The 26795-nt window shown below is 43.2% G+C and overlaps 1 protein-coding gene across 1 annotated transcript; it reads left to right on the forward strand.

The window, feature by feature from the left end:
• Nucleotides 1-225: 225 nt before the first annotated feature.
• Nucleotides 226-21838, forward strand: LOC130128312 (replication protein A 32 kDa subunit-like). The gene is made up of 10 exons (XM_056297950.1): nucleotides 226-284; nucleotides 412-508; nucleotides 617-730; nucleotides 808-882; nucleotides 1055-1174; nucleotides 1285-1401; nucleotides 2054-2148; nucleotides 12683-12779; nucleotides 13090-13164; nucleotides 21779-21838. The coding sequence occupies exons 1-10, from the start codon at nucleotides 226-228 to the stop codon at nucleotides 21836-21838; spliced, it is 909 nt and encodes a 302-aa protein (XP_056153925.1).
• The last annotated feature ends 4957 nt before the right edge of the window (nucleotides 21839-26795 follow it).

Genomic DNA, 26795 nt, shown 5'->3' on the forward strand with positions numbered 1-26795 from the left:
ATACTGGGGTTTGTGTGACTTTTAAGTGGAAAGTAGTCATTTGGGACCAAGGTAAGATTTAAGAAGACCAGAGTAGAAAATGTGCAGCATAAGTTTGGCCTACTAGTTTTTTTTTTTTTTCAAATTTTCATTGTGTTTTGCTCAGTGGCGTGTGATGTTGTCACAAACTGTAGTTGAAATAGAATACATTTAAGTTTTTTTGACACAGGATACAGGTGCTCAGAAATGGACAAAGAGGATCAACAAGTGGGCAAAAGCAGGCAGACCGGCCAAGAAAGGGAAAGGTGTGTTAGCTGCTGATGAGCACTGACTAATTTCATGGACTATCGATGGTGTTTAGAAAATGAGTTGATATGTCATCTGTGTGGACTGTATGGAAAACGTGATACTTATGACTTGTTCCTGGCACAGAGGGCGACTTCAGATAATGCCGTGCACAGTGTCTCAGCTCCTGTCCACTGCAGAGGTCAATGGTGCTTTCCGTATTGGCGACTTGGAGCTCAACCAGGTAGGAAGAAATGAACAAAAACCTTAAACCTAAACTGCACAATGGCTAAGATCAAGTTGTGTGAACTTGTGAGTGTGTGTGTGAGTGTGTGTGTATGTGTTAAAATAGATATCTGTAGTGGGCGTTGTCAGAAGATGTGTTCCTTCGGAGGTCAAAATCCAGTACTCTGTGGATGACATGACTGGCCCACCTATAGACGTGACACAGTGGGTGAATTCAGAGGCGAGTACTTTCTACAAAGATGTGTCGAGAAATACTGCAAACATCCTTGTTAAACATGTTTTTTTTGTTCCTACCAGGCTCCAGGTGTGCCGTGCAGTTCAGATGTCCTTGGACAATATGTGAAGGTTATAGGAAGTCTCAGGAACATTCAGGTAGATGAAGGTAGATTTTAGGTATTAAGTAAATATGAGTACGTCAGTAGTTTTTTTGTTTATTCAAATGATTATCATATGGCCTTGTTCCTGTATTCTACATTGTGCAACAAGTAGAATCTGTCGTACTTTGTTTTTTTAATAACATGGAGTAATTTTCCCTGAGAATTAGGGACAGAGATCACTGCTGGCAGGGAACGTCCGTCATGTTGAGGATCTCAATGAAATCACATCCCACATGTTGGAAGTTGTCCAAGCCCATATGCAGTGTTCCAGAAATGCTCATGAAAGGGTATTGGAGCCTGTGTTCATCTAAAAAGAAATCCTTTGAACTTTTACTTATGTGAAATCACTGACAAATCACTGACAAATGCTTGATGTTTTTTTTTGTATTATTATTAGGTGGGTGACATGCATACCAACAGGATGGATATACCTGGAACGGTCCACAGTGACAGACATGTTGATGGTCTTTATGAGGAGAAGGCAGCTTATGGTTTATCCACCATCCAGAGGCAGGTTAGTCCTGTGTTTCAGTTTGATAGGACACTTCTGCTTACATAATAGACACCACAAAGAGACTCAGCAATGGGGGGTCTGGGTGGCGTGGTGGTCTATTCCATTGCCTATCAACACGGGGATCGCTGGTTCCAATCCCCGTGTTACCTCCGGCTTGGTCGGGCGTCCCTACAGACCCAATTGGCTGTGTCTGCGGGTGGGGAGCCAGATGTGGGTATGTGTCCTGGTTGCTGCAGTAGCGCCTCCTCTGCTTGGTCGGGGCACCTGTTCGGGCGGGAGGGGGATAGTGTGATCCTCCCATGCGATCCGTCCCCCTGGTGAAACTCCTCATTCTCAGGTGAAAAAAAGTGGCTGGCGACTCCAAATGTATCGGTGGAGACGTGGTAGTTTGCAGCCCTTCTCGGATCGGCAGAAGGGGTGGAGCGGTGACCAGCATGGCTCGGAAGAGTGGGGTAATTGTCCGGATACAGCTGGGGAGAAAAAGGGGGGGGATGCTCAGCAATCACCTGTCAATACCAGCTGCCCTGAGGATTCAATGTTACCATAAGCATTAACTGGCAATCCCCACCACTAGCTCCTCTGGAGTAGAAATGAAAACTGCTCCATAAATGTGTTGGACTGGAATTTGACTTTATTTCTTGCCTTTTGTAAGGTATGGACGGCGATAAAGACTTGCTCCCTCCATGATGGCATCAGTTTCATGGACTTGAGCATGGACCTTGGATTCCTCAGCAGTACATCCATCAGGTATCTTCTGAGCTGACCACTGATATTTTTGATTTTTATCCAAAAATTAGAATAAAATGCTTCAACTGCTGAGTTTTGCCTGTTCTCATGCAGAAGGACCTTGCAGTTTCTCCTCCATGAAGGTTTCATCTATTCAACTATTGATGAGGACCACTTCAAGTCCATTTGATAACCTAGAAATAACACGGGTTATGTTTCCATGTACCTTTCCCTCATGGTATTAAGTGATATGCCTGATTTCTAAATTATCGTGATATCACAATTTACTCCCCAGTATTGTCCCGGTTATCTCCTTTTTCTCCCCAGGAGGAGCTGGAGGGCGTTGCTGGGGAGAGGGACGTCTGGAGTGCCCTGCTTAGCTTGCTGCCACCGTGACCCGATCCTGGAGAAGCGGCTGATGATGAATGAATGAATGAATATCTCGTTTTTGTTTCACAGATGATGATCTGACATGTTTTATTAATTTCTACAAAGATTATAATCCCATGCCTTTACAAACGTATTGTTTGTAGTTCTTTTTTAAAATATTGTATTATACTGATTTCCAGGAATCCTTACGGTAGTCTTTTGAACATTGTTGGTAGTAGTTGTGCACAACTGTTTTTTTCCGGACATAAGTTTTTGTTCTATTCCACGAAATAGGAACGGAGTTAAATATATGTGTGGTGAACTGAATCACTAACGAGACTGCACGTGAAGAGTGCGTGCAAAGTGTGGGTCAGAGTCTGTGTCTGTCGCGAGCAGGGGCTGATTTGCATCAGAGCTCTTGAACTGACCGGGATTCACACTTGCGTTGTCGTGGAACACTCTTCTGTAATTCATTGGGTCGCTCCCACGACACATCAAGCGCACCACCGTACGTAGGCCTACCAGTATCTCGGGTTTAAGTTATAGTAAAGAGCTCCAGTTTATTTTATTTGACTGGGTGCACTCATTTTTGGGAATTACTGGTTGATGTTTTAAGATAATATCAATAATATTCAAGGGGTCAGTGTTAAAAGGGTTTCAAAGTTAAGAGAGTTAACATGTTTTTTTTCTTCTTTTATTTGGAAGTGATTTGAGTTGATTAACTATAGACCAATTCAGTGTCTTGTATAGGTAAAACACCTCTCTAATTACAAGAGTCATGGGGTTATTATTTTACTGTATTACAGTACATCTTGTAAATCACTATACATGTTATTTTTGAGTAACCCAATTCTTTTGTGTTTGAGTTCTATGAGTCAGGTGGTTTCTCTAAAACACCTTGTGGGGTTTTAGAAGATATATTCCTGTCACACTTTTATATCCTGGGAGACAGTTAGACACATAGTAGTGTTCCTAGTCACTCCAGGTGGAGGCACCGCGCTAAGCATCACTGAGGGTAACACTCTGTCCTCTCAGATTAGAAGGGGCATTGGAAGGGGGTTACATTTTGGAAATATGTACGATGATGTTTGAGCAAAATAAATCATCCATTCAAGAGGACAGTTATGTTGAGGACCTACCTGTGAAGGAGGCTGCCCTTTCACCTGTCCCAAGTGAGCACAGCAGGACCAGTGAGTAGGGGCCTCAGCAGAACAGACGACCTAAGGTCTTCACATGTGATCGACTTGGCTCACCAGCTTGCTGCAGTTTGAGGACACCGCCACATCATACAATCTTTAAGGTGCCATGGACACAGACTGTGCAGCCAGACTACTACCAGCAACCCTGTGGACATGGACGGCAGGAACATTGTTATCACACTCGAGTCACCACACATCGCTGGACTGTGTTAAGTGTATGTAGCTAAATGGAGGCTGTAGGTAACACAGACCAAAAGAGAAGGTGAAGGACTCTGGGTATTGACCCATATGAATGAATGTACCAGAAGAGTTCCAGTCTGTAACCAAACTGTGAAAGTGACTGAAAAGAACTGAATGTATCAAAGGAGTTCCAGTCTGTAAACCAGTGTTTTGTACATGGTTGGTGGTATTCGAGCACTTCAGGTTAAAGGTAATGATGTTGAGGAGAACATTAATGTTGAGGGGTAGTATGTGACCGATGGAATAATGTTCATTACCAGCATTTCATGTTATATTTTATCTTATGTTTAAAATGTTTGTCGTCAGCTGCAGTAGTTTGAGAACAGCAATTCCTGTTTCCATATGTTTTGTGTTGACAATGTCACCCCAGTCCGACTCGAGTCTTGTTTTTGTGGAATCCTGACTCGACTTGGACTTGAGCACTGATGACTCGGACTCGAACACTGGGGACTCGAGACTCGACTCGGACTCGAGGTTTAGTGACTCGACTACAACACTGTCACCCTAACACCAGCAGCACTGAGTAGTTGTAGTTACCAGACGGTTCCAGCAGGGGCAACGTAGCGCTGTTGTGCTCAGTGCCGTCTTGTGGTCAGCTCCGTGTGGTCAGAGAGAGTCTGGCCAACTGTCTACACGGGCGCCATATTGCCTACCAACTGGTAGACGGCGCCATGCGCGCTCTTCAAAATCGGGCTGACTTCATGATCTGTCAAGCTGCTCTTTCAAAGAAATAAGGGAAAACAGAGACGGGTTGCCGGAGAGGTTCTCAGGCGCGGTGGGCGTGGCTATGGTGCGGTAGGCGTGGCAAACGTAGCGGCGGGCATGATGGGAAGGACGCTGGTACCTTTCGAGTGTTGTGAGTGAAGTTGGAGTCAGCGGGAGTGAACTGGACGGTACTGGTGGTAACTAGATATACCTAGAACATGCGATGATCCAGGGGGCGCACCGGACCGACCGTGAATCTTTGTTTCGTCAAACGACGTAACAATGGAGGACACATTGGCCTAGAGCAGTGATACTCAACCCGAGGCTCCTTTAAGACTAATTGTGGATCTTTTAAGTCCTACTTAAAAAATAAATAAAAACTAAAAAATATTGTCAGCAGAATTCATCAACGTTTCATTCTCATTCATTCGCAAGACACATCAATCTATTACGCTCCCACCCCTCAACCACCTGAACTACCAATTAGCCCATTGGAGTATATGGAGATACACACGAAAGCAAATGTTTTTATTTGCAGTAACATGTATTTTATGTTTGACCTCTGACCCTCTATGTCTATTGGTTGTGTATGTTGTATAAATGTCCGCGCGCTACTCTGGTGCGCGCCCTTGGAAGAAGACAGAGCAAGAGGGTCACTCATGTGTTTTCGTGCCTGCTTAACGCAGTCGTTTTGTAATGTTACTACGGTCTAGCAAATAAAAGAGGAAGACCAAGATGCACCTTGATCGTTGTGGTGTAACGTGCATGGATAAGTAGACACGTTGGTCCTTGACTAACGGGTCGGACCCTTTAGTCGACTGGTTAATGTTGTCGCTTGCGGTGTGGGAGACACGGGTTCGCGTCCCGGTTGTGACGACGATATCCCGGACTGCCCCCCCGAATTCGCTACAATATTTCAGTTATCCTGTAGATACACGAGAACAACAGTATAAGTTCCACTTGGGAAAGGGGACAGATAAGCAGCATTAAGAGGAAAGAAATGGAGATATGGCAGAAACGCTGGGCGGAAGACCAGAAAAGTAAGGGGTTGTGGTGATACACATTTGAGGTTAGATTCACCAGGGGCTGCTGCTCCTTTAAGGCAGATATTTCAGAGTGCTGACGTAGGCACTGTTTCCGGTTTCCGGGGTGAGCCATGTTTTGCAGCAGCCTAGCGGTTAGCCGGTTGCCACGGGAGATTGTGCTGCATCGGTGTTGTTTTGTGTGGCGAGTAAACGGAATTGACTCGACTCGATCTCTCCGTCTCCTCATTCCTGCATTCCTGCAGGTTATTACACAATACCAAAATCTGTCACAACAAAGAGCTATAAATAAAGGAAGAGAAGGGAGGAAATCATAGTGAGACTGATTGGATCACACAGGATTAAATGGCACGTTGTTTATAATGGGGAAAGGGACGATGGTAAGTGTGAGAACTGTGGAGTTAAAGAAAACGCTGAACATGTAATATTGCGTTATAACATGTATGAAGTGGAAAGAGAAAGGTTACAGTCCGAGAGGCGGGACGGGAGTGGAATCTGATGAGGAAACTGGGAACAGAAGGAGAGGCAGAGGGGAGTAAAATCACCAGGAAGGCACGCTTTACTTTGTTAAGTGACACAAGGTTGATGGGAAGAAATAAGGTGAAATGACATGATGTTACCCACTCTTGTACAGTAGGTGGCGGTATGCACCTTAAAGCTGTTTCCGAGCCACCATTACACCGAGAGAAGAAGAAGAAGCAGCAGCCGATAACATATCACTTCAGATCAACTGTTGTTGTTCACAGGTGTGTTAAATGTGTATATGTGCTCTGGGAAGTATCAGTTTTATGGTATATCCGTGTATTGTGGAGTAAAGACGGATAAGCTAACGATGCTAACGTCATGAAATGCTAACCGAGTTGTAGTGTGGAGGGAAACAGAGCGGACACTGTGGTACATCGACCTTTTACGTTATATTCTTTTTGCGTTATTTTCAGACAAGATATAGGATGAGACGGTACCGTTTATATCGATATAGTTTGTTGTGTAAAATACATAACCTGTAAACGACCCTCTAGTGTCACTGGTTGTTTGTGATTTGAGGGACTTTTATTTTGAAAACCGCAAACGGAAGTAGAGACATCAGGCGGGATTCTGTCAGTAATCCTTCGTCATTCAATGAAAATGTGAACGTTTCTCTGAATCTTGTAAGAAGAATTTCCCTCGTTATTACTGGATTGATTACAAGGTATTTAATGTGCCTTTTTTCTGTAATCTGATGGTATTGATTTCGTTTTGTACCTGTTCTATATTTTGCTGGATATAACTCAAACGTTACTCTTTAGAGAGTGGTGATTTCTTTGCTAGTAAACCTGATTTCTAATGCCTGGCTAGGCAACGTCATTCTACATTGGGTACTGCTCTGCGCAGCATGCATGCTCATTGGAAGTTTATTTTTCTGTAGATTGTGGGAAGAGAAGTTGCATCTTATTTTGGTTAGCCCCCAGTTGGAGAGAGAGAACAAGGTATGTCATATTGTCTTGTTTTCAGTGGGATAGGATTGTGTATTTGTTCTACTGTAGGCTATTTTTCTATGTAACTGACCTAATTTACTGCACTGTTCAAGAAAAGCCATTAATGCAAAGAAAATTCTATGTTGATGTTTGGATTGTATATTATTATTTATAAGAGATCTAAGAGTATTTTCTCTTTTTTCATCTCAGCTCTTACGTTGTGGATTGTTAAATAAACACATTAAACATCAGTAAAAAAGAGTACGACCATCTGCCTTCTGGGGACGCTACATAACCCGTTTCTAACACGTGGGGCGTCCTGATGGACGACCTAGACGAGGTGGGGCGAGGTTCTTAACACGTTTCTTGCCATTTTGACCGCCGCTGTTTTTAAACTATATTCTGTCAAGATAGATACCCAGTTGAGATATTAATGCAGTACATATGTTAGTATGTCTGTTAAGGAACTAACTGGCACCAAAATTAACATTTTAATAACTTTTAAAACCGTTTTTCAAACAATTTAAAATGGCCGCCGTCCAACGCCTGTAAGCACTGCAACACCTCGGTGGTTCATATTGCGTCTGAAATGGCGGCTGTTACCAGACATGTTGGCAATAGTCACAAATCAAGTTTAGACCATTTCTCTGTACTGGGGAACGCTAGTGTGTTTCTAGGACAGAGCAACGAACCCCCCCCCAAAAAAAGAAAAAAAGTTTATTTACAATAAACAGGTATACAATTACCATACAGAGGAAAAACAAAACGGATTTGTACAGAAAAGGGGAGTTCAGTGTCGACTCGTTTTAAGTCCTTTCAGAGTTCATATAAAATGTACTTGATTTAAAACATCACAAGTCTTTATACACACCTTGATTTTCAGTGAAGGTGCCATACTACTGGAGTTCAACAACAAGTGGATGAAAGCAGGGTTTGGAGCCAGACCATTTAGTTTTGTGGATGTGGAATTTACCAAGAATAACCGAAAACTGAATTATATAAGTAATATTGTTTTCCGTCCCATAAAACACAAAATATAACATCACATCAAATACATTAATCTGTCCCTTAGTACCGACTTTACCATTTACAAAGTCTTGCATGTCAATCTCGGTAATAGGCTAAATGTTCAGTTGCAAGTCAAAGCCACATGTGAGATGTCACAAGAACTTGTATTAAAACAGATTAAACGGATCAAAATAAAAAGTAAAGACGGTGTTTCCTTCCCTGTTTTAAAATATACTGCTGCTACACAATATATCAACATGCAAATGAAACTTCGCAAAGGACATGACGCGACCAACACACGTCATAGTGACATGACGCGCACGATCACGCGCAAGTTCCGAGCGGTCATTTTGACCACTCGTGGTCGTTTTAAGTAGATCCTATAGCATTATTTATTTATTTGTTGCAATTGATCTAAAACTCAAATACCAATATATGCAGTTTTAGTAGATTTCAGGGAGCGGCTGGTCTGTATCTTTTTTTCCACAAAGTTTTTAAACTGAATGCGGTTTGCATTCTGTGAGATGGGCCTATTTTTATTTAACAGAGTCCATTTTAGATTATTTTTCATTTGCATGTTGATGTATTGTGCAGCTGCATGTTTTAAAACAGGGAAGGAAACACTGTCTTTACATTTTATTATTATTATTTATTGTAATGGCTGCTATAGATATCCTGATAAACTAAATAAAAGAGAAGAGCCTCATGGCTGACACATGTTCCACTTGTCTGTTTGGTCCAAGAATGATTCTTCCTTCGCGTTTTAAGTATCTATTTAAACTTGCTTGAAGACATACAGTGAAATACTGAACTGCATCCAAGAAATAACAACTTTTAACCTGACCTAATACACGTATACACAAGGCATGAATACACGTAGGCTATGAACGGTCAGAAAAACCGTGTGGCTCCACTCTTCCATTCTAGGCAACGCCCCCTTCCGATTACTTCCTCTTCCGGAGCACGTTAACCCAGGAACACCCTTCTCCAGTTCTTAAAGTGACATGCACCTATCTAAGACTACACAGCAAACTTAATACATACACAAAAAAGCAGTTACCTAAAGTATACGATGTGTAAAAAGTAAATATTTAAACTAATTATTCTAATTACTAATTAAACCATTAAATATTAAACATTAGGAGACATTTGGCTCCTACATTACCGGCCCCTACTTGTTCTGATAATTCTAAAGCCTAGAACAATTACCACATCCATAACAAATCCATATCAAATTACATCAATACGTACAATGAACAGGCATTTGTATTATCAAACATCTGATGTTACAAAATATGAAAAGGAAGTGCTTGGTAAGCACACTGACCAATATTTCGCCAGTCAGCTGGACAGGTCCGTTTTCTGAAAGAAAAAAGAAACAGAGAGAGAGAGCCAGAGGTTTCCAGCACATGCCTCATCGTAGGAGCTCAGTCTCTACCACCTGCTCATTTAGATTCCATGAGGAGACGGATCTTTGTGATGGGTCTGTCCAAGATGTTGGTCTCTGTCTTGATGCGAACTCTGCGAACAAGCCCCGTCTTGTCTGGAATTGTTTCAGTGACTTTTCCCATAATCCACGAATTTCTTGGAGCACAGTCATCCGTCAGAAGAACCACATCACCTTCTGCAAAGTTTCTTGATGCTGTGGACCATCGTTGCCGCTCCTGGAGTGGAGGTAGGTACTCTTTTATCCATCTCTTCCAAAACAAATATGACACATATTGTACCTGCCTCCATCTATGCCGTGAGTAGAGATCATCCTTGTCGAATAATCCTGGTGGTAATGATGATTTCACCTTCAGCAGCAGGAGCTGATTGGGCGTCAGTGCCTCCAAGTCATTTGGGTCACTAGATGCCTTTGTGATAGGTCGGCTGTTGATGATCGACTCAACCTCACATAAGACTGTGTGAAGGCTTTCTTCATCAAGGACTTGTTCTCTCACAGTGGAATTCAGCACCTTTCCAACTGATCTTATTAACCACTCCCGCACTCCGCCATGATGAGAAGCTGTGGGAGGGTTAAATGTCCATTTAATCCCATATTGATGAAACAAATGCTGAAATTTGGAGGCGTTCCAGTCAGCAATGGCTGTCTTCAGCTCACGATTGGCCCCATCAAAGTTTGTCTCATTATCTGAACGAATCTCTTTCACTTGTCCTCTCCTTGCTATAAAGCGCTGGCCTGCGTTTATGCACGAGTCTGTGTCCAATGATGAGGCAAGCTCAATGTAAACTACGCGAACAGCTAAACAAGTGAATATAACGCCAAATCTTTTTGTGAGGCTTCTTCCACGTTTCACCTCAAATGGTCCAAAATAGTCCATCCCAGCTCTGGTGAAGGGTGGATCATCTGGTATCAACCGATCTCGCGGAAGATCATCCATTAGTTGTTTCCCAACTGTTCCATGTAAGCGACGGCATGTAACAAGAGTCTGAGAGAACCTTTGGAATGGCTGTGTTGGCACTAGGGATCCAAAATCCCTACCGCAGTTCAGAGAGCATATGATTGCGGCCTCCATCTCCAGTTTCCTCATGGATCTGTCATAGAACTTCAACAATGGGAAAGTCTCCAGACAGAATGACAGGCGGCTTACAACTTTCTGGCATAGCCACTCGACAGCCTTCCACCAACTCGCAACAGACCATCTTGAAACACAGGGTTCAGCTTTTCTTTTTTTTTACATTTATTTCTGATTTTTCCCTTTTTCTCCCAATTTAGTGGCCAATCGATCCCTATTTTAATTCAAACACCCACCCTCGTACTGCCTGCGTTCACCAACTGCATCTCTCCGGCCGGCAGTCTCGAAGGAGACGCCTCCCCACTTTCATGACAAGGCGAATCCAGGCCGAACTACTGCTTTTTCCGACACACACAGAGATGCATTCATGTGACGAACACAAGCCGACTCCGCCCCCCTCCCGAAGACAGCGTTGCCAGTTATTGCTGCTTCGTCGAGTCCGGCCATAGTCGGATCTGACGAGACCGGGGTGTGAACCCCAGTCCACAGTGGGCAACTGCATCGACACAAAGCCGATGCTTAGACTGCTACACCACCGTGGACCCTTAGCGTTCAGCTTTTACAAGTGGCTACTGCGCTTCACATTATGTCCCTTGAGAAGAGCTAAAATCTCATCAGAGAACTTCTCTTTCTGACAGAATTTGATCACGTCTTGTCCTGACACATGGGTATGGCTGTTTCATCTGTAGCAACAGCTTTCAGGCAGTCATCCATGTAGACATTTTCAACACTGTCTCTACGACTTCAGCTTTGAACTACCCACTCTGGTCTTCAGCAAACTTTCTCAGAGCAAAACTGGCACAGGTAGGTGAAGACGTAGCCCAAAACAACGGTACAGTCACTTTGTGCTCAGTCAAGGCTTGGTTATAGTCATCACCGATCCACCAAAGGAAACTGAGTAAATCAAAGTCGTCATCAGGCTCTCTAACCTGGTGGAACGTTGCTTCCACATCTGCCATGATTGGAACGGGGTCTGAATCGGATTACAACGCCAGTTAGACTACTGGTCATGTCTGGTCCTTGAAGAAGCTGCTCATTTAAGGATGTGCCCTGATAGGGTGCAGCGCAGTCGAACACAAGTCTCAGTTTCTGTTTCACTGGGTGGTATACTGCATGGTGCAGTATATACCACACTTTCCCTTCCATGTCAATTCTTCATTGGACATCTGCACTGCATAGCCCTTTTGAATAAGCTGTTCCATGAAATCTGTTTATTCCTGTTGAAAGCAGGCATTCCTGATGAACTTCCACTGTAAGTTGTGTGCTCGCTGTTCAGCTATCTTACGATTAGTTCTTTGCGCCCCAGACACTCCCACTTTTATTGGCGGTGAATTGGTATTGTTTTAATGTTTTTTGATCTAATGTGATTGGACAATTCTCATGACTGTCAATCATCTTCACACCCACCACGACGCCTCGTCTTGACTGTCAATCATCCACCGTCTACAAACCCTGATAAACTCTATAGGCTACACTGTCCTTCTTAATAACTCTGTGGACATTAAAGCAGTTGTCAGGTGTGCTGCACCAAGGTAAATTGCTGCCCCCCCCCCAAAAAAAATAAAGAAATAGCACCAGCCACCGCTGGTTTAAATGCGCTGAGTGATACTGGGGTTTGTGTGACTTTTAAGTGGAAAGTAGTCATTTGGGACCAAGGTAAGATTTAAGAAGACCAGAGTAGAAAATGTGCAGCATAAGTTTGGCCTACTAGTTTATGTTTTTTTTTTCAAATTTTCATTGTGTTTTGCTCAGTGGCGTGTGATGTTGTCACAAACTGTAGTTGAAATAGAATACATTTAAGTTTTTTTGACACAGGATACAGGTGCTCAGAAATGGACAAAGAGGATCAACAAGTGGGCAAAAGCAGGCAGACCGGCCAAGAAAGGGAAAGGTGTGTTAGCTGCTGATGAGCACTGACTAATTTCATGGACTATCGATGGTGTTTAGAAAATGAGTTGATATGTCATCTGTGTGGACTGTATGGAAAACGTGATACTTATGACTTGTTCCTGGCACAGAGGGCGACTTCAGATGATGCCGTGCACAGTGTCTCAGCTCCTGTCCACTGCAGAGGTCAATGGTGCTTTCCGTATTGGCGACTTGGAGCTCAACCAGGTAGGAAGAAATGAACAAAAACCTTAAACCTAAACTGCACAATGGCTAAGATCAAGTTGTGTGAACTTGTGAGTGTGTGTGTGAGTGTGTGTGTGTGTGTGTGTATGTGTTAAAATAGATATCTGTAGTGGGCGTTGTCAGAAGATGTGTTCCTTCGGAGGTCAAAATCCAGTACTCTGTGGATGACATGACTGGCCCACCTATAGACGTGACACAGTGGGTGAATTCAGAGGCGAGTACTTTCTACAAAGATGTGTCGAGAAATACTGCAAATATACTTGTCAAACATGTTTTTTTTTGTTCCTACCAGGCTCCAGGTGTGCCGTGCAGTTCAGATGTCCTTGGACAATATGTGAAGGTTATAGGACGTCTCAGGAACATTAAGGTAGATGAAGGTATATTTTAGGTATTAAGTAAATATGAGTACGTCAGTAGTTTTTTTGTTTATTCAAATGATTATCATATGGCCTTGTTCCCGTATTCTACATTGTGCAACAAGTAGAATCTGTCGTACTTTGTTTTTTTAATAACATGGAGTAATTTTCCCTGAGAATTAGGGACAGAGATCACTGCTGGCAGGGAACGTCCGTCATGTTGAGGATCTCAATGAAATCACATCCCACATGTTGGAAGTTGTCCAAGCCCATATGCAGTGTTCCAGAAATGCTCATGAAAGGGTATTGGAGCCTGTGTTCATCTAAAAAGAAATCCTTTGAACTTTTACTTATGTGAAATCACTGACAAATCACTGACAAATGCTTGATGTTTTTTTTGTATTATTATTAGGTGGGTGACATGCATACCAACAGGATGGATATACCTGGAACGGTCCACAGTGACAGACATGTTGATGGTCTTTCTGAGGAGAAGGAAGCTTATGGTTTATCCACCATCCAGAGGCAGGTTAGTCCTGTGTTTCAGTTTGATAGGACACTTCTGCCTACATAATAGACACCACAAAGAGACTCAGCAATGGGGGGTCTGGGTGGCGTGGTGGTCTATTCCATTGCCTATCAACACAGGGATCGCTGGTTCCAATCCCCGTGTTATCTCCGGCTTGGTCGGGCGTCCCTACAGACCCAATTGGCTGTGTCTGCGGGTGGGGAGCCAGATGTGGGTATGTGTCCTGGTTGCTGCAGTAGCGCCTCCTCTGCTTGGTCGGGGCGCCTGTTGGGCGGGAGGGGGATAGCGTGATCCTCCCATGCGATCCGTCCCCCTGGTGAAACTCCTCATTCTCAGGTGAAAAGAAGCGGCTGGCGACTCCACATGTATCGGAGGAGACGTGGTAGTTTGCAGCCCTCCCCGGATCGGCAGAGAGGGTGGAGCGGTGACCAGGATGGCCCGGAAGAGTGGGGTAATTGTCCGGATACAGCTGGGGAGAAAAAGGGGGGGGGGGATGCTCAGCAATCATGTCAATACCAGCTGCCCTGAGGATTCAATGTTACCATAAGCATCAACTGGCAATCCCCCACCACTAGCTCCTGTGGAATAGAAATGAAAACTGCTCCATAAATGTGTTGGACTGGAATTTGACTTTTTTTCTTGCCTTTTGTAAGGTATGGACGGTGATAAAGACTTGCTCCCTCCAAGATGGCATCAGTTTCATGGACTTGAGCATGGAGCTTGAGTTCCTCAGCAGTACATCCATCAGGTATCTTCTGAGCTGAACACTGATATTTTTGATTTTTATCCAAACGTTAGAACAAAATGCTTCAACTGCTGAGTTTTGCCTGTTCTCATGCAGAAGGACCTTGCAGTTTCTCCTCCATGAAGGTCTCATCTATTCAACTATTGATGAGGACCACTTCAAGTCCATTTGATAACCTAGCAATCACACAGGTAATGTTTCCATGCACCTTTCCCTCATGGTATTAAGTGATATGCCTGATTTCTAAATTATCGTGATATCGCGATTTACTCCCCAGTATTGTCCCGGTTATCTCCTTTTTCTCCCCAGGAGGAGCTGGAGGGCGTTGCTGGGGAGAGGGATATCTGGAGTGCCCTACTTAGCTTGTTGCCACCGTGACCCGATCCTGGAGAAGCGGCTGATGATGAATGAATGAATGAATGAATATCTCGTTTTTGTTTCAGAGATGATGATCTGACATGTTTTATTAATTTATACAAAGATTATAATCCCATGCCTTTACAAACATATAGTTTGTAGTTCTTTTTTAAAATATTTTATTATACTGATTTCCAGGCATCCTTACGGTAGTCTTTCGAACATTGTTGGTAGTAGTTGTGCACAACTCCTGTTTTTTTCCGGAGATACGTTTTTGTTCTATTCCACGAAATATGAACGGAGTTAAATATATGTGTGGTGAACTGAATCACTAACGAGACTGCACGTGAAGAATGTGTGCAAAGTGCGGGCCAGAGTCTGTGCCTGTCGCGAGCAGGGGCTGATTTGCATCAGAGCTCTTGAACTGACCGGGATTCACACTTGCGTTGTCGTGGAACACTCTTCTGTAATTCATTGGGTCGCTCCCACGACACATCAAGCGCACCACCGTACGTAGGCCTACCAGTATCTCGGGTTTAAGTTATAGTAAAGAGCTCCAGTTTATTTTATTTGACTGGGTGCACTCATTTTTGGGAATTACTGGTTGATGTTTTAAATAATATAAATCATATTCAAGGGGTCAGTGTTTAAAGCGTTTCAAAGTTTAGAGAGTTAACATGTTTCTTTTCTTTACTTTGGAAGTGATTTGAGTTGATTAACTATAGACCAATTCAGTGTCTTGTATAGGTAAAACACCTCTCTAATTACAAGAGTCATGGGGTTATTATTTTACTGTATTACAGTACATCTTGTAAATCACTATACATGTTATTTTTGAGTAACCCAATTCTTTAGTGTTTGAGTTCTATGAGTCAGGTGGTTTATCTAAAACACCTTGTGGGGTTTTAGAAGATATATTCCTGTCACACTTTTATATCCTGGGAGGCAGTTAGACACATAGTAGTGTTCCTAGTCACTCCAGGTGGAGGCACCGCGCTAAGCATCACTGAGGGTAACACTCTGTCCTCTCAGATTGGAAGGGGCATTGGAAGGGGGTTACATTTTGGAAATATGTACGATGATGTTTGAGCAAAATAAATCATCCATTCAAGAGGACAGTTATGTTGAGGACCTACCTGTGAAGGAGGCTGCCCTTTCACCTGTCCCAAGTGAGCACAGCAGGACCAGTGAGTAGGGGCCTCAGCAGAACAGAAGACCTAAGGTCTTCACATGTGATCGACTTGGCTCACCAGCTTGCTGCAGTTTGATGACACCGCCACATCATACAATCTTTAAGGTGCCATGGACACAGACTGTGCAGCCAGACTACTACCAGCAACCCTGTGGACATGGACGGCAGGAACCTTGTTATCACACTCACCACACATCGCTGGACTGTGTTAAGTGTATGTAGCTAAATGGAGGCTGTAGGTAACACAGACCAAAAGAGAATGTGAAGGACTCTGGGTATTGACCCATATGAAAGAATGTACCAGAAGAGTTCCAGTCTGTAACCAAACTGTGAAAGTGACTGAAAAGAACTGAATGTATCATAGGAGTTCCAGTCTGTGATCCAGTGTTTTGTACATGGTTGGTTTTCTTCGAGTACTTCAGGTTAAAGGTAATGATGTTGAGGAGAACATTAATGTTGAGGGGTAGTATGTGACCGATGGAATAATGTTCATTACCAGCATTTCATGCTATATTTTATCTTATGTTTAAAATGTTTGTCGTCAGCTGCAGTAGTTTGAGAACAGTAATTCCTGTTTCCATATGTTTTGTGTTGATAATGTCACCCCAGTCCGACTCGAGTCTTGTTTTTGTGGAATCCTGACTTGACTTGGACTTGAGCACTGATGACTCGGACTCGAACTCTGAGGACTCGAGACTCGACTCGGACTCGAGGTTTAGTGACTCGACTACAACACTGTCACCCTAACACCAGCAGCACTGAGTAGTTGTAGTTACCAGACGGTTCCAGCAGGGGCAACGTAGCGCTGTTGTGCTCAGTGCCGTCTTGTGGTCAGCTCCGTGTGGTCAGAGAGAGTCTGGCCAACTTTCTACACGGGCGCCACATTGCCTACCAACTGGTAGACGGCGCCATGCGCGCTCTTCAAAATCGCGCTGACTTCATGATCTGTCAAGCTGTGTTTCAAAGAAATAAGGGAAAACAGAGACGGGTTGCCGGAGAGGTTCTCAGGCGCGGTGGGCGTGGCTATGGTGCGGTAGGCGTGGCAAACGCAGCGGCGGGCATGATGAGAAGGACGCGGGTACATTTCGAGTGTTGTGAGTGAAGTTGGAGTCAGCGGGAGTGAACTGGACGGTACTGGTGGTAACTAGATATACCTAGAACATGCGATGATCCAGGGGGCGCACCGGACCGACCGTGAATCTTTGTTTTTCGTCAAATGACGTAACAATGGAGAACACATTGGCCTAGAGCAGTGACACTCAACCCGCGGCTCCCTTAAGACTAATTGTGGTTCTTTTAAGTCCTACTTAAAAAAAAAATCTTTAAAAATTACAAAACATTGTCAGCAGAATTCATCAACGTTTCATTCTCATTCATTCGCAAGACACATCCATCTATGACACCCCTCAACCCCATGAACAACCAATTAGCTCGTGTCAAACACCTGGAAACAAAATGCAAAAAAGTCATAAATGTATTACGAGCTGTGGCTGGCTGCTATTGGGGGGGGGCATAACTGGGGGCATAACTGCCCTGTAAATGTCATTACTTGACTTTTACAGAGCAGTTATGAGGTCAACAATAGATTTTGGTTGTGTAGTATAGGGAGCAGCAGCGAAGACTTCGTTACAAAACGTGGACAGACTACAGTATAGAGCACTAGAATATGTATAGGAGCTATTAAGTCAACCCCCAGTAATGCAGTACTAACAGAAGCAGGAGAGACACCACTGGAGTTAGGAAGAAAGAAACTCGCACTTGCATATTGGGTCAGATTAAAAGCAAGTGTGGAAGAAAACCATACAAAGAAGACATTACAGGCTTGTTGTGTATATTCCATGTTCCAGAAGTATGGGTTTGGGTGGGCAAGAGACGAAAGAGAGAGGACATATGGAATGGTGGCCTTAGAGTTCACCAGGTCCACCCCATTTAGCAGCGTACCCCCTGGGCTGTCCCCAGAAGTAAAGATAGACATGCGTATCCTGGAAAAGAAAAGAGAATGGCAAATGAATGAAGGGGGCGTTAAAACATGTCTGTACCTGAGAAACAGTACAGTTATCTCAAAATCTACACAGATGGTTCCAATAGCAAACAGGAATATGTGTGAATTGGTGTGTATGTCCCTGAGTTTAAGATATATATTTCCAAAAGAATATCTGACCAGTTATCAGTATATACAGCAAAAAGAGTAGCAGTCATTATTGGGTTACAGTGGGTTGAAGAGGTCAGACCTGGTAGGGTGGTGATATGCACAGATTCAGTAGCAGTCTTGGAAAGTATACAGTCAACAAAAACTGTCAGAAAAGATTTAGTCATTGAAATGTACTATAATTTGCCAAGACTACACAGAGGTTGTATAGATGCATAATTCTGTTGGGTACCAGCACATGAAGGACTGAAAGGGAATAAGTGTGCAGATAAACTAGCAAAAAGGGAAATAGCAAAAGGAAATAACAGTATCAGTTCCACTTGGAAAAGGAGACAGACAAGCAGCATTAAGAGGAAAGAAATGGAGATATGGCAGAAATGTTGGGAGGAACAGAAGGGAGGGAATCATAGTAACAAGACTGACTGGATCACACAGGATTAAATGGCACTTTGTTTATAATGGGGAAAAGGGACGGTGGTAAGTGTGAGAACTGTGGAGTTAAAGAAAACACTGAACATGTAATATTGCGTTATAACATGTATGAAGTGGAAAGAGAAAGGTTACAGTCGGAGAGGCGGGACGGGAGTGGAATCTGATGAGGATACTGGGAACAGAAGGAGAGGCATAGGGGAGTAAAATCACCAGGAAGGCACTCTTTACTTTCTTAAGCGACACAAGGTTGATGGGTGTAATTTAAGAACTAGGGTGAAATGACATGATGTTACACACTCTTGTACAGTAGGTGGCGGTAAGCACGTGGAAGTTGTGTGCGATCCGCCATTATATCGAGAGAAGAAGGAAGAAGACGATGCAGAAGAAGCAGAAGACTTGTCACTTCAGATCAACTGTTGGTGTTCGCAGGTGTGTTAAATGTGTATATGTGTTCTGGGAAGTATCAGTATTTATGGTATGTCCGTGTATTGTGTAGTAATGAAGTTAATTACATGAAGACGGATAAGCTAACGATGCTAACTTCGTGTAATGCTAACGACGACCGATATGCTAACCATGCTAACGTCATGTAATGCTAACCGATTTGAGTAGTGTGGAGGGAAAACCTTAAAATCTTACACAGTGGTTTGTAGACTATTCTAGAGCTAGGTGGTACATCGGCTTTTTACGTTATATCATGTTTCACTAACTAATAAGAGTGGGAGTGTCTGGGGCGACACAGAACTGCGCCCCATGGAAAATCTGAAGAAACCAATCAGACAGCAGCCTCAGGTCACCTGCTCACCACAAGTTTGAGGGCTTACATAAGGTGTCGTTTGGCCGGCGCCCCTCACCCAGGAAGTATATGTATTCAGACAGAACTCAACCAAATACCATTTGGAGCCAATTTTTTATTATTTCATAATTATTTGAACTATACAACTAAATTATATTTAACATAATTTTCATTACAGTCATTTAGCCGACGCTTTTATCCAAAGCGAATTACAATAAGTGCATCATTTAATGTAGGAAATCAGGAGAACTACTCGTCATCAGAGGTCATAAGTGCATCTTCTCTCTAAACAAGCATCTAAGAGCAAAACCAGTGCTAAAGTAAAAGCGCAAGAATTTTTTTTTTTAAGATGAGTGAATAAAATAAGTGCTACGAACAAGTAACAGGGTAGTAGTTCTTGAAGTGGTGAGTTTTCAACCTGCACTGAAAGATGGGCAGCGACTCCGTGGGGAGTTCATCTCACCACTGTGGGGCCAGGACAGAAAAGAGCCGTGACCGGGTCGATGGGTAGCAGGGGCCTTTGACCGACGGGGCAACATGGTGTCCCAAGGCAGCAGAGCGAAAGGGTCGGGCGGGGGTGTAGGGCTTGACCCTGGCCTGGAGAGAGGAAGGAGCTGTTCCTTTCACTGCCCTGTAGGCTAGCTCCAGAGTCTTAAACTGGATGCGAGCAGCTACATCTCTTGGTGTTTGAAGGGGGCAGCGCCCCAGCGCCTTGTATTAGCAACCTACCACTGGTTTAAACTAAATCTATGGATTTATTTATTTCCACTTTTCCCCTTTTTCTAGTTCTATAAAACCATCAAAAGCCAGTGCAAATTCATCCCACGACCACAAGCGCAGGAAGTCTGACCAAGCTGTCAGTGTAAAAGTCCTGAAAAGGGAGTATTTACCTTACAGATACATGGACACAAACTTTCTGTACAACTTTGTTTTGTTTTTTTCCTCTGTATGGTAATTGTATACCTGTTTATTGTAAATAAACTTGTTTTCTTTTGGGGGGGGGGGTTCGCTGCTCTGTCCTAGAAACACACTAGCGTTCCCCAGTACAGAGAAATGGTCTAAACTTGATTTGTGATTATTGCCAACATGTCTGGTAACAGCCGCCATTTCAGACGTGCCATGAACCACCGAGGTGTTGCAGCGCTTACAGGCGTTGGACGGCGGCCATTTTAAGTTGTTTGAAAAACGGTTTTAAACGTTGTTAAAATGTTAATTTTGGTGTCAGTTAGTTCCTTAACAGACATACTAACATATGTACTGCATTAATATCTCAACTGGGTATCTATCTTGACAGAATATAGTTTAAAAACCGCGGCGGTCAAAATGACAAGAAAAGTGTTAAGAACCTCGCCCCACCTCGTCTAGGTCGTCCGTCAGGACGCCCCACGTGTTAGAAACGGGTTATGTATTTTACACAACAAACTATATCGATATAAACGGTACCGTCTCATCCTATATCTTGTCTGAAAATATATCGAAACTATCAACACGGGGATCGCTGGTTCGAATGCCCGTGTTACCTCCGGCTTGGCCGGGCGCCCCTACAGACCCAATTGGGTGTGTCTGCGGGTGGGGAGTCAGATGTGGGTATGTGTCCTGGTAGCTGCACTAGCGCCTCCTCTGGTTGGTCGGTGCGCCTGTTGGGGGGGGGGGGGGTAACGTGATCCTCACATGCGCTACATCCCCCTGGTGAAACTCCTCATTCTCAGGTGAAAAGAAGCGGCTGGCGACTCCACATGTATCGGAGGAGACGTGGTAGTTTGCAGCCCTCCCCGGATCGGCAGAGGGGGTGGAGCGGTGACCAGGATGGCTCGGAAGAGTGGGGTAATTGTCCGGATAAAGTTTGGGAGAAAAAGTAGGGGGGGTGTTCAGCAATCACCTGTCAATACCAGCTGCCCTGAGGATTCAATGTTACCATAAGCATCAACTGGCAATCCCCACCACTAGCTCCTCTGGACTAGAAATGAAAACTGCTCCATAAATGTGTTGGACTGGAATTTGACTTTTTTTCTTGCCTTTTGTAAGGTATGGACGGTGATAAAGAGTTGCTCCCTCCACGATAGCATCAGTTTCATGGACTTGAGCATGGAGCCTGGGTTCCTCAGCAGGACATCCATCAGGTATCCTCTGAGCTGATCACTGATATTTTTGATTTTTATCCAAAAATTAGAACGAAGTGCTTCAACTGCTGAGTTTTGCTTGTTCTCATGCAGAAGGACCTTGCAGTTTCTCCTCCATGAGGTCTCATCTACTCAAGTATTGATGAGGACCACTTCAAGTCCATTTGATAACCTAGAAATCACACGGGTCATCTTTCCATGTACATTTCCCTCATGGTATTAAGTGATATGCCTGATTTCTAAGTCATCGTGATATCACGATTTACTCCCCAGTATTGTCCCGGTTATCTCGTGTTTCTCCCCAGGAGGAGCTGGAGGGCATTGCTGTGGAGAGGGACGTCGTAGATTTTGGTTGTGTAGTATAGGGAGCAGCAGCAAAGACTTTGTTACAAAAAGTGGACAGACTACGGTATAGAGCACTAGAATATGTATAGGAGCTATTAAGTCAAGCCCCAGTAATGCAGTACTAACAGAAGCAGGAGAGACACCACTGGAGTTAAGAAGAAAGAAACTCGCTCTTGCATATTGGGTCAGATTAAAAGGAATTGGGGAAGAAAAACATTCAAGGACGACATTACAGGCTTGTTGTGTATATTCCATGTTCCAGAAGTATGGGTTTGGGTGGGCAAGAGACAAAAGAGAGAGGACATATGGAATGGTGGCCTTAGAGTTCACCAGGTCCACCCCATTTAGCAGCGTACCCCCTGGGCTGTCCCCAAAAGTAAAGCTAGCCGTGCGTATCCTGGAAAAGAAAAGAGAATGGCAAATGAATGAAGGGGGCGTTAAAACAAGTGTGTACCTGAGAAACAGTACAGTTATCTCAAAATCTACACAGATGGTTCCAATAGCAAACAGGAATATGTGTGAATTGGTGTGTATGTCCCTGAGTTTAAGATATATATTTCCAAAAGAATATCTGACCAGTTATCAGTATATACAGCAAAAAGAGTGGCAGTCATTATTGGGTTACAGTGGGTTGAAGAGGTCAGACCTGGTAGGGTGGTGATATGCACAGATTCAGTAGCAGTCATAGCAGTATAGAGTCAACAAAAACTGTCAGGGAAGATTTAGTGATTGAAATTTACTATAATTTGCCAAGACTACACAGAGGTTGTATAGATGCATAATTCTGTTGGGTACCAGCACATGAGGGACTGAAAGGGAATACGTGTGCAGATAAACTAGCAAAAAGGGCATTGCAAAAGGAAATAACAGTATCAGTTCCACTTGGAAAAGTAGACAGACAAGCAGCATTAAGAGGAAAGAAATGCAGATATGGCAGAAAAGTTGGGAGGAACAGAAGGGAGGGAATCATATTAACAAGACTAATTGGATCACACAAAAATGGCACTTAGTTTATAATGGGGAAAGGGACGATGGTAAGTGTGAGAACTGTGGAGTTAAAGAAAACACTGAACATGTAATATTGCGTTATAACATGTATGAAGTGGAAAGAGAAAGGTTACAGTCGGAGAGGCGGGACGGGAGTGGAATCTGATGAGGATACTGGGAACAGAAGGAGAGGAAGAGGGGAGTAAAATCACCAGGAAGGCACTCTTTACTTGCTTAAGTGACACACGTTTGATGGGTGTAATTTAAGAACGAGGGTGAAATGATATGATGTTACACACTCTTGTACAGTAGGTGGCGGTAGGCACGTTGAAGTTGTGTGCGATCCGCCATTATATTGAGAGAAGAAGGAAGAAGACGATGCAGAAGAAGCAGAAGCAGACGACATATCACTTCAGATCAACTGTTGGTGTTCACAGGTGTGTTAAATGTGTATATGTGCTCTGGGAAGTATCAGTATTATGGTATGTCCGTATATTGTGGAGTAATGAAGTTAATTACATGACGACGGATAAGCTAACGATGCTAACTTCGTGTAATGCTAACGGCGACGAATTAGCTAACGATGCTAACGTCATGTAATGCTAACCGATTTGTAGTGTGGAGGGAAAACGGAGCGGCCACTGTGGTACATCGACCTTTTACGTTATATTTTTTTGCGTTATTTTAAGACAAGATATAGGATGAGACGGTACCGTTTATATCGATATAGTTTGTTGTGTAAAATACATAACCCGTTTCTAACACGTGGGGCGTCCTGACGGACGACCTAGACGAGGTGGGGCGAGGTTCTTAACTCGTTTCTTGTCATTTTGACCGCCGCGGTTTTTAAACTATATTCTGTCAAGATAGATACCCAGTTGAGATATTAATGCAGAACATATGTTATTATGTCTGTTAAGGAACTAACGGACACCGAAATTAACATTTTAACAACGTTTAAAACCGTTTTTCAAACAATTTAAAATGGCCGCCGTCCAACGCCTGTAAGCACTGCAACACCTCGGTGGTTCATGGCGCGTCTGAAATGGCGGCTGTTACCAGACATGTTGGCCATAATCACAAATCAAGTTTAGACCATTTCTCTGTACTGGGGAACGCTAGCGTGTTTCTAGGACAGAACAACGAACCCCCCCCCCCCCCCAAAAAAAAAAGAAAAAACGTTTATTTACAACAAACAGGTATACAATTACCATACAGAGGAAAAACAAAACAGATTTGTACAGACAAGGGGAGTTCAGTGTCGACCCGTTTTAAGTCCTGTCAGAGTTCATATAAAATGTACTTGATTTAAAATACCACAAGTCTTTATACACTCCTTGATTTTCAGTGAAGGTGCCATACTGCTGGAGTTCAACAACAAGTGGATGAAAGCAGGGTTTGGAGTCAGACCATTTAGTTTTGTGGATGTGGAATTTACCAAGAATAACTGAAAGCTGAATTATATAAGTAATATTGTTTTCCGTCCCATAAAACACAAAATATAACATCACATCAAATACATTAATCTGTCCCTTAGTACCCACTTTACCATTTACAAAGTCTTGCATGTCAATCTCGGTATATTCTAAGAAGTAGGCTAAATGTTCAGTTGCAAGTCAAAGCCACATGTGAGATGTCACAAGAACTTGTATTAAAACAGATTAAACGGATCAAAATAAAAAGTAAAGACGGTGTTTCCTTCCCTGTTTTAAAATATACTGCTGCTACACAATATATCAACATGCAAATGAAACTTCGCAAAGGACATGACGCGACCAACACACGTCATAGTGACATGACGCGCACGATCACGTGCAAGTTAAGAGCGGTCATTTTGACCACCCGTGGTCGTTTTAGGTAGATCCTATAGCATTATTTATTTATTTGTTGCAATTGATGTAAAACTCAAATACCAATATATGCAGTTTTAGTAGAATTCAGGGAGCGGCTGGTCTGTATCTTTTTTTCCACAAAGTTTTTAAACAATGCGGTTTGCATTCTGAGAGATGGGCCTATTTTTTATTTAACAGAGTCCATTTTAGATCATTTTTCATTTGCATGTTGCTGTATTGTGCAGCTGTATATTTTAAAACAGGGAAGGAAACCCTGTCTTTGCATTTTATTATTATTATTTACTGTAAGGGCTGCTATAGCTATCCTGATAAACTAAATAAAAGAGAAGAGCCTTGTGGCTGACACATGTTCCACTTGTCTGTTTGGTCCAAGAATTATTCTTCCTTCGCGTTTTAAGTATTTATTTAAACTTGCTTGAAGACATACAGTGAAATACTGAACTGCACCCAAGAAATAACAACTTTTAACCTGTCCTAATACACGTATACACAAGGCACGAATACACGTAGGCTATGCACGGTCAGAACAACCGTGTGGCTCCACTCTTCCATTCTAGGCAACGCCGCCTTCCGATTACTTCCTCTTCCGGAGTGCGTTAACCCAGGAACATCCTTCTCCAGTTCTTAAAGTGACATGCACCTATCTAAGACTACACAGCAAACTTAATACATACACAAAAAAGCAGTTACCTAAAGTATACGATGTGTAAAAAGTAAGTATTTAAACTAATTATTCTAATTACTAATTAAACCATTAAATATTAAACATTAGGAGACATTTGGCTCCTACATTACCGGCCCCTACTTGTTCTGATAATTCTAAAGCCTAGAACAATTACCACATCCATAACAAATCCATATCAAATTACATCAATACATACAATGAACAGGCATTTGTATTATCAAACATCTGATGTTACAAAATATGAAAAGGAAGTGCTTGGTAAGCACACTGACCAATATTTCGCCAGTCAGCTGGACAGGTCCGTTTTCTGAAAGAAAAAAGAAACGGAGAGAGAGAGCCAGAGGTTTCCAGCACATGCCTCATCGTAGGAGCTCAGTCTCTACCACCTGCTCATTTAGATTCCATGAGGAGACGGATCTTTGTGATGGGTCTGTCCAAGATGTTGGTCTCTGTCTTGATGCGAACTCTGCGAACAAGCCCCGTCTTGTCTGGAATTGTTTCAGTGACTTTTCCCATAATCCACGAATTTCTTGGAGCACAGTCATCCGTCAGAAGAACCACATCACCTTCTGCAAAGTTTCTTGATGCTGTGGACCATCGTTGCCACTCCTGGAGTGGAGGTAGGTACTCTTTTATCCATCTCTTCCAAAACAAATATGACACATATTGTACCTGCCTCCATCTACGCCGTGAGTAGAGATCATCCTTGTCGAATAATCCTGGTGGTAATGATGGTTTCACCTTCAGCAGCAGGAGCTGATTGGGCGTCAGTGCCTCCAAGTCATTTGGGTCACTAGATGCCTTTGTGATAGGTCGGCTGTTGATGATCGACTCAACCTCACATAAGACTGTGTGAAGGCTTTCTTCATCAAGGACTTGTTCTCTCACAGTGGAATTCAGCACCTTCCAACTGATCTTTATTAACCACTCCCGCACTCCGCCATGATGAGAAGCTGTGGGAGGGTTAAATGTCCATTTAATCCCATATTGATGAAACAAATGCTGAAATTTGGAGGCGTTCCAGTCAGCAATGGCTGTCTTCAGCTCACGATTGGCCCCAACAAAGTTTGTCTCATTATCTGAACGAATCTCTTTCACTTGTCCTCTCCTTGCTATAAAGCGCTGGCCTGCGTTTATGCACGAGTCTGTGTCCAATGATGAGGCAAGCTCAATGTAAACTACGCGAACAGCTAAACAAGTGAATATAACGCCAAATCTTTTTGTGAGGCTTCTTCCACGTTTCACCTCAAATGGTCCAAAATAGTCCATCCCAGCTCTGGTGAAGGGTGGATCATCTGGTATCAACCGATCTCGCGGAAGATCATCCATTAGTTTTTTCCCAACTGTTCCATGTAAGCGACGGCATGTAACAAGAGTCTGAGAGAACCTTTGGAATGGCTGTGTTGGCACTAGGGATCCAAAATCCCTACCGCAGTTCGGAGAGCATATGAT

The sequence above is a fragment of the Lampris incognitus genome, chromosome 18 (assembly GCF_029633865.1).
Source record: "Lampris incognitus isolate fLamInc1 chromosome 18, fLamInc1.hap2, whole genome shotgun sequence".
Taxonomy (NCBI): domain Eukaryota; kingdom Metazoa; phylum Chordata; class Actinopteri; order Lampriformes; family Lampridae; genus Lampris; species Lampris incognitus.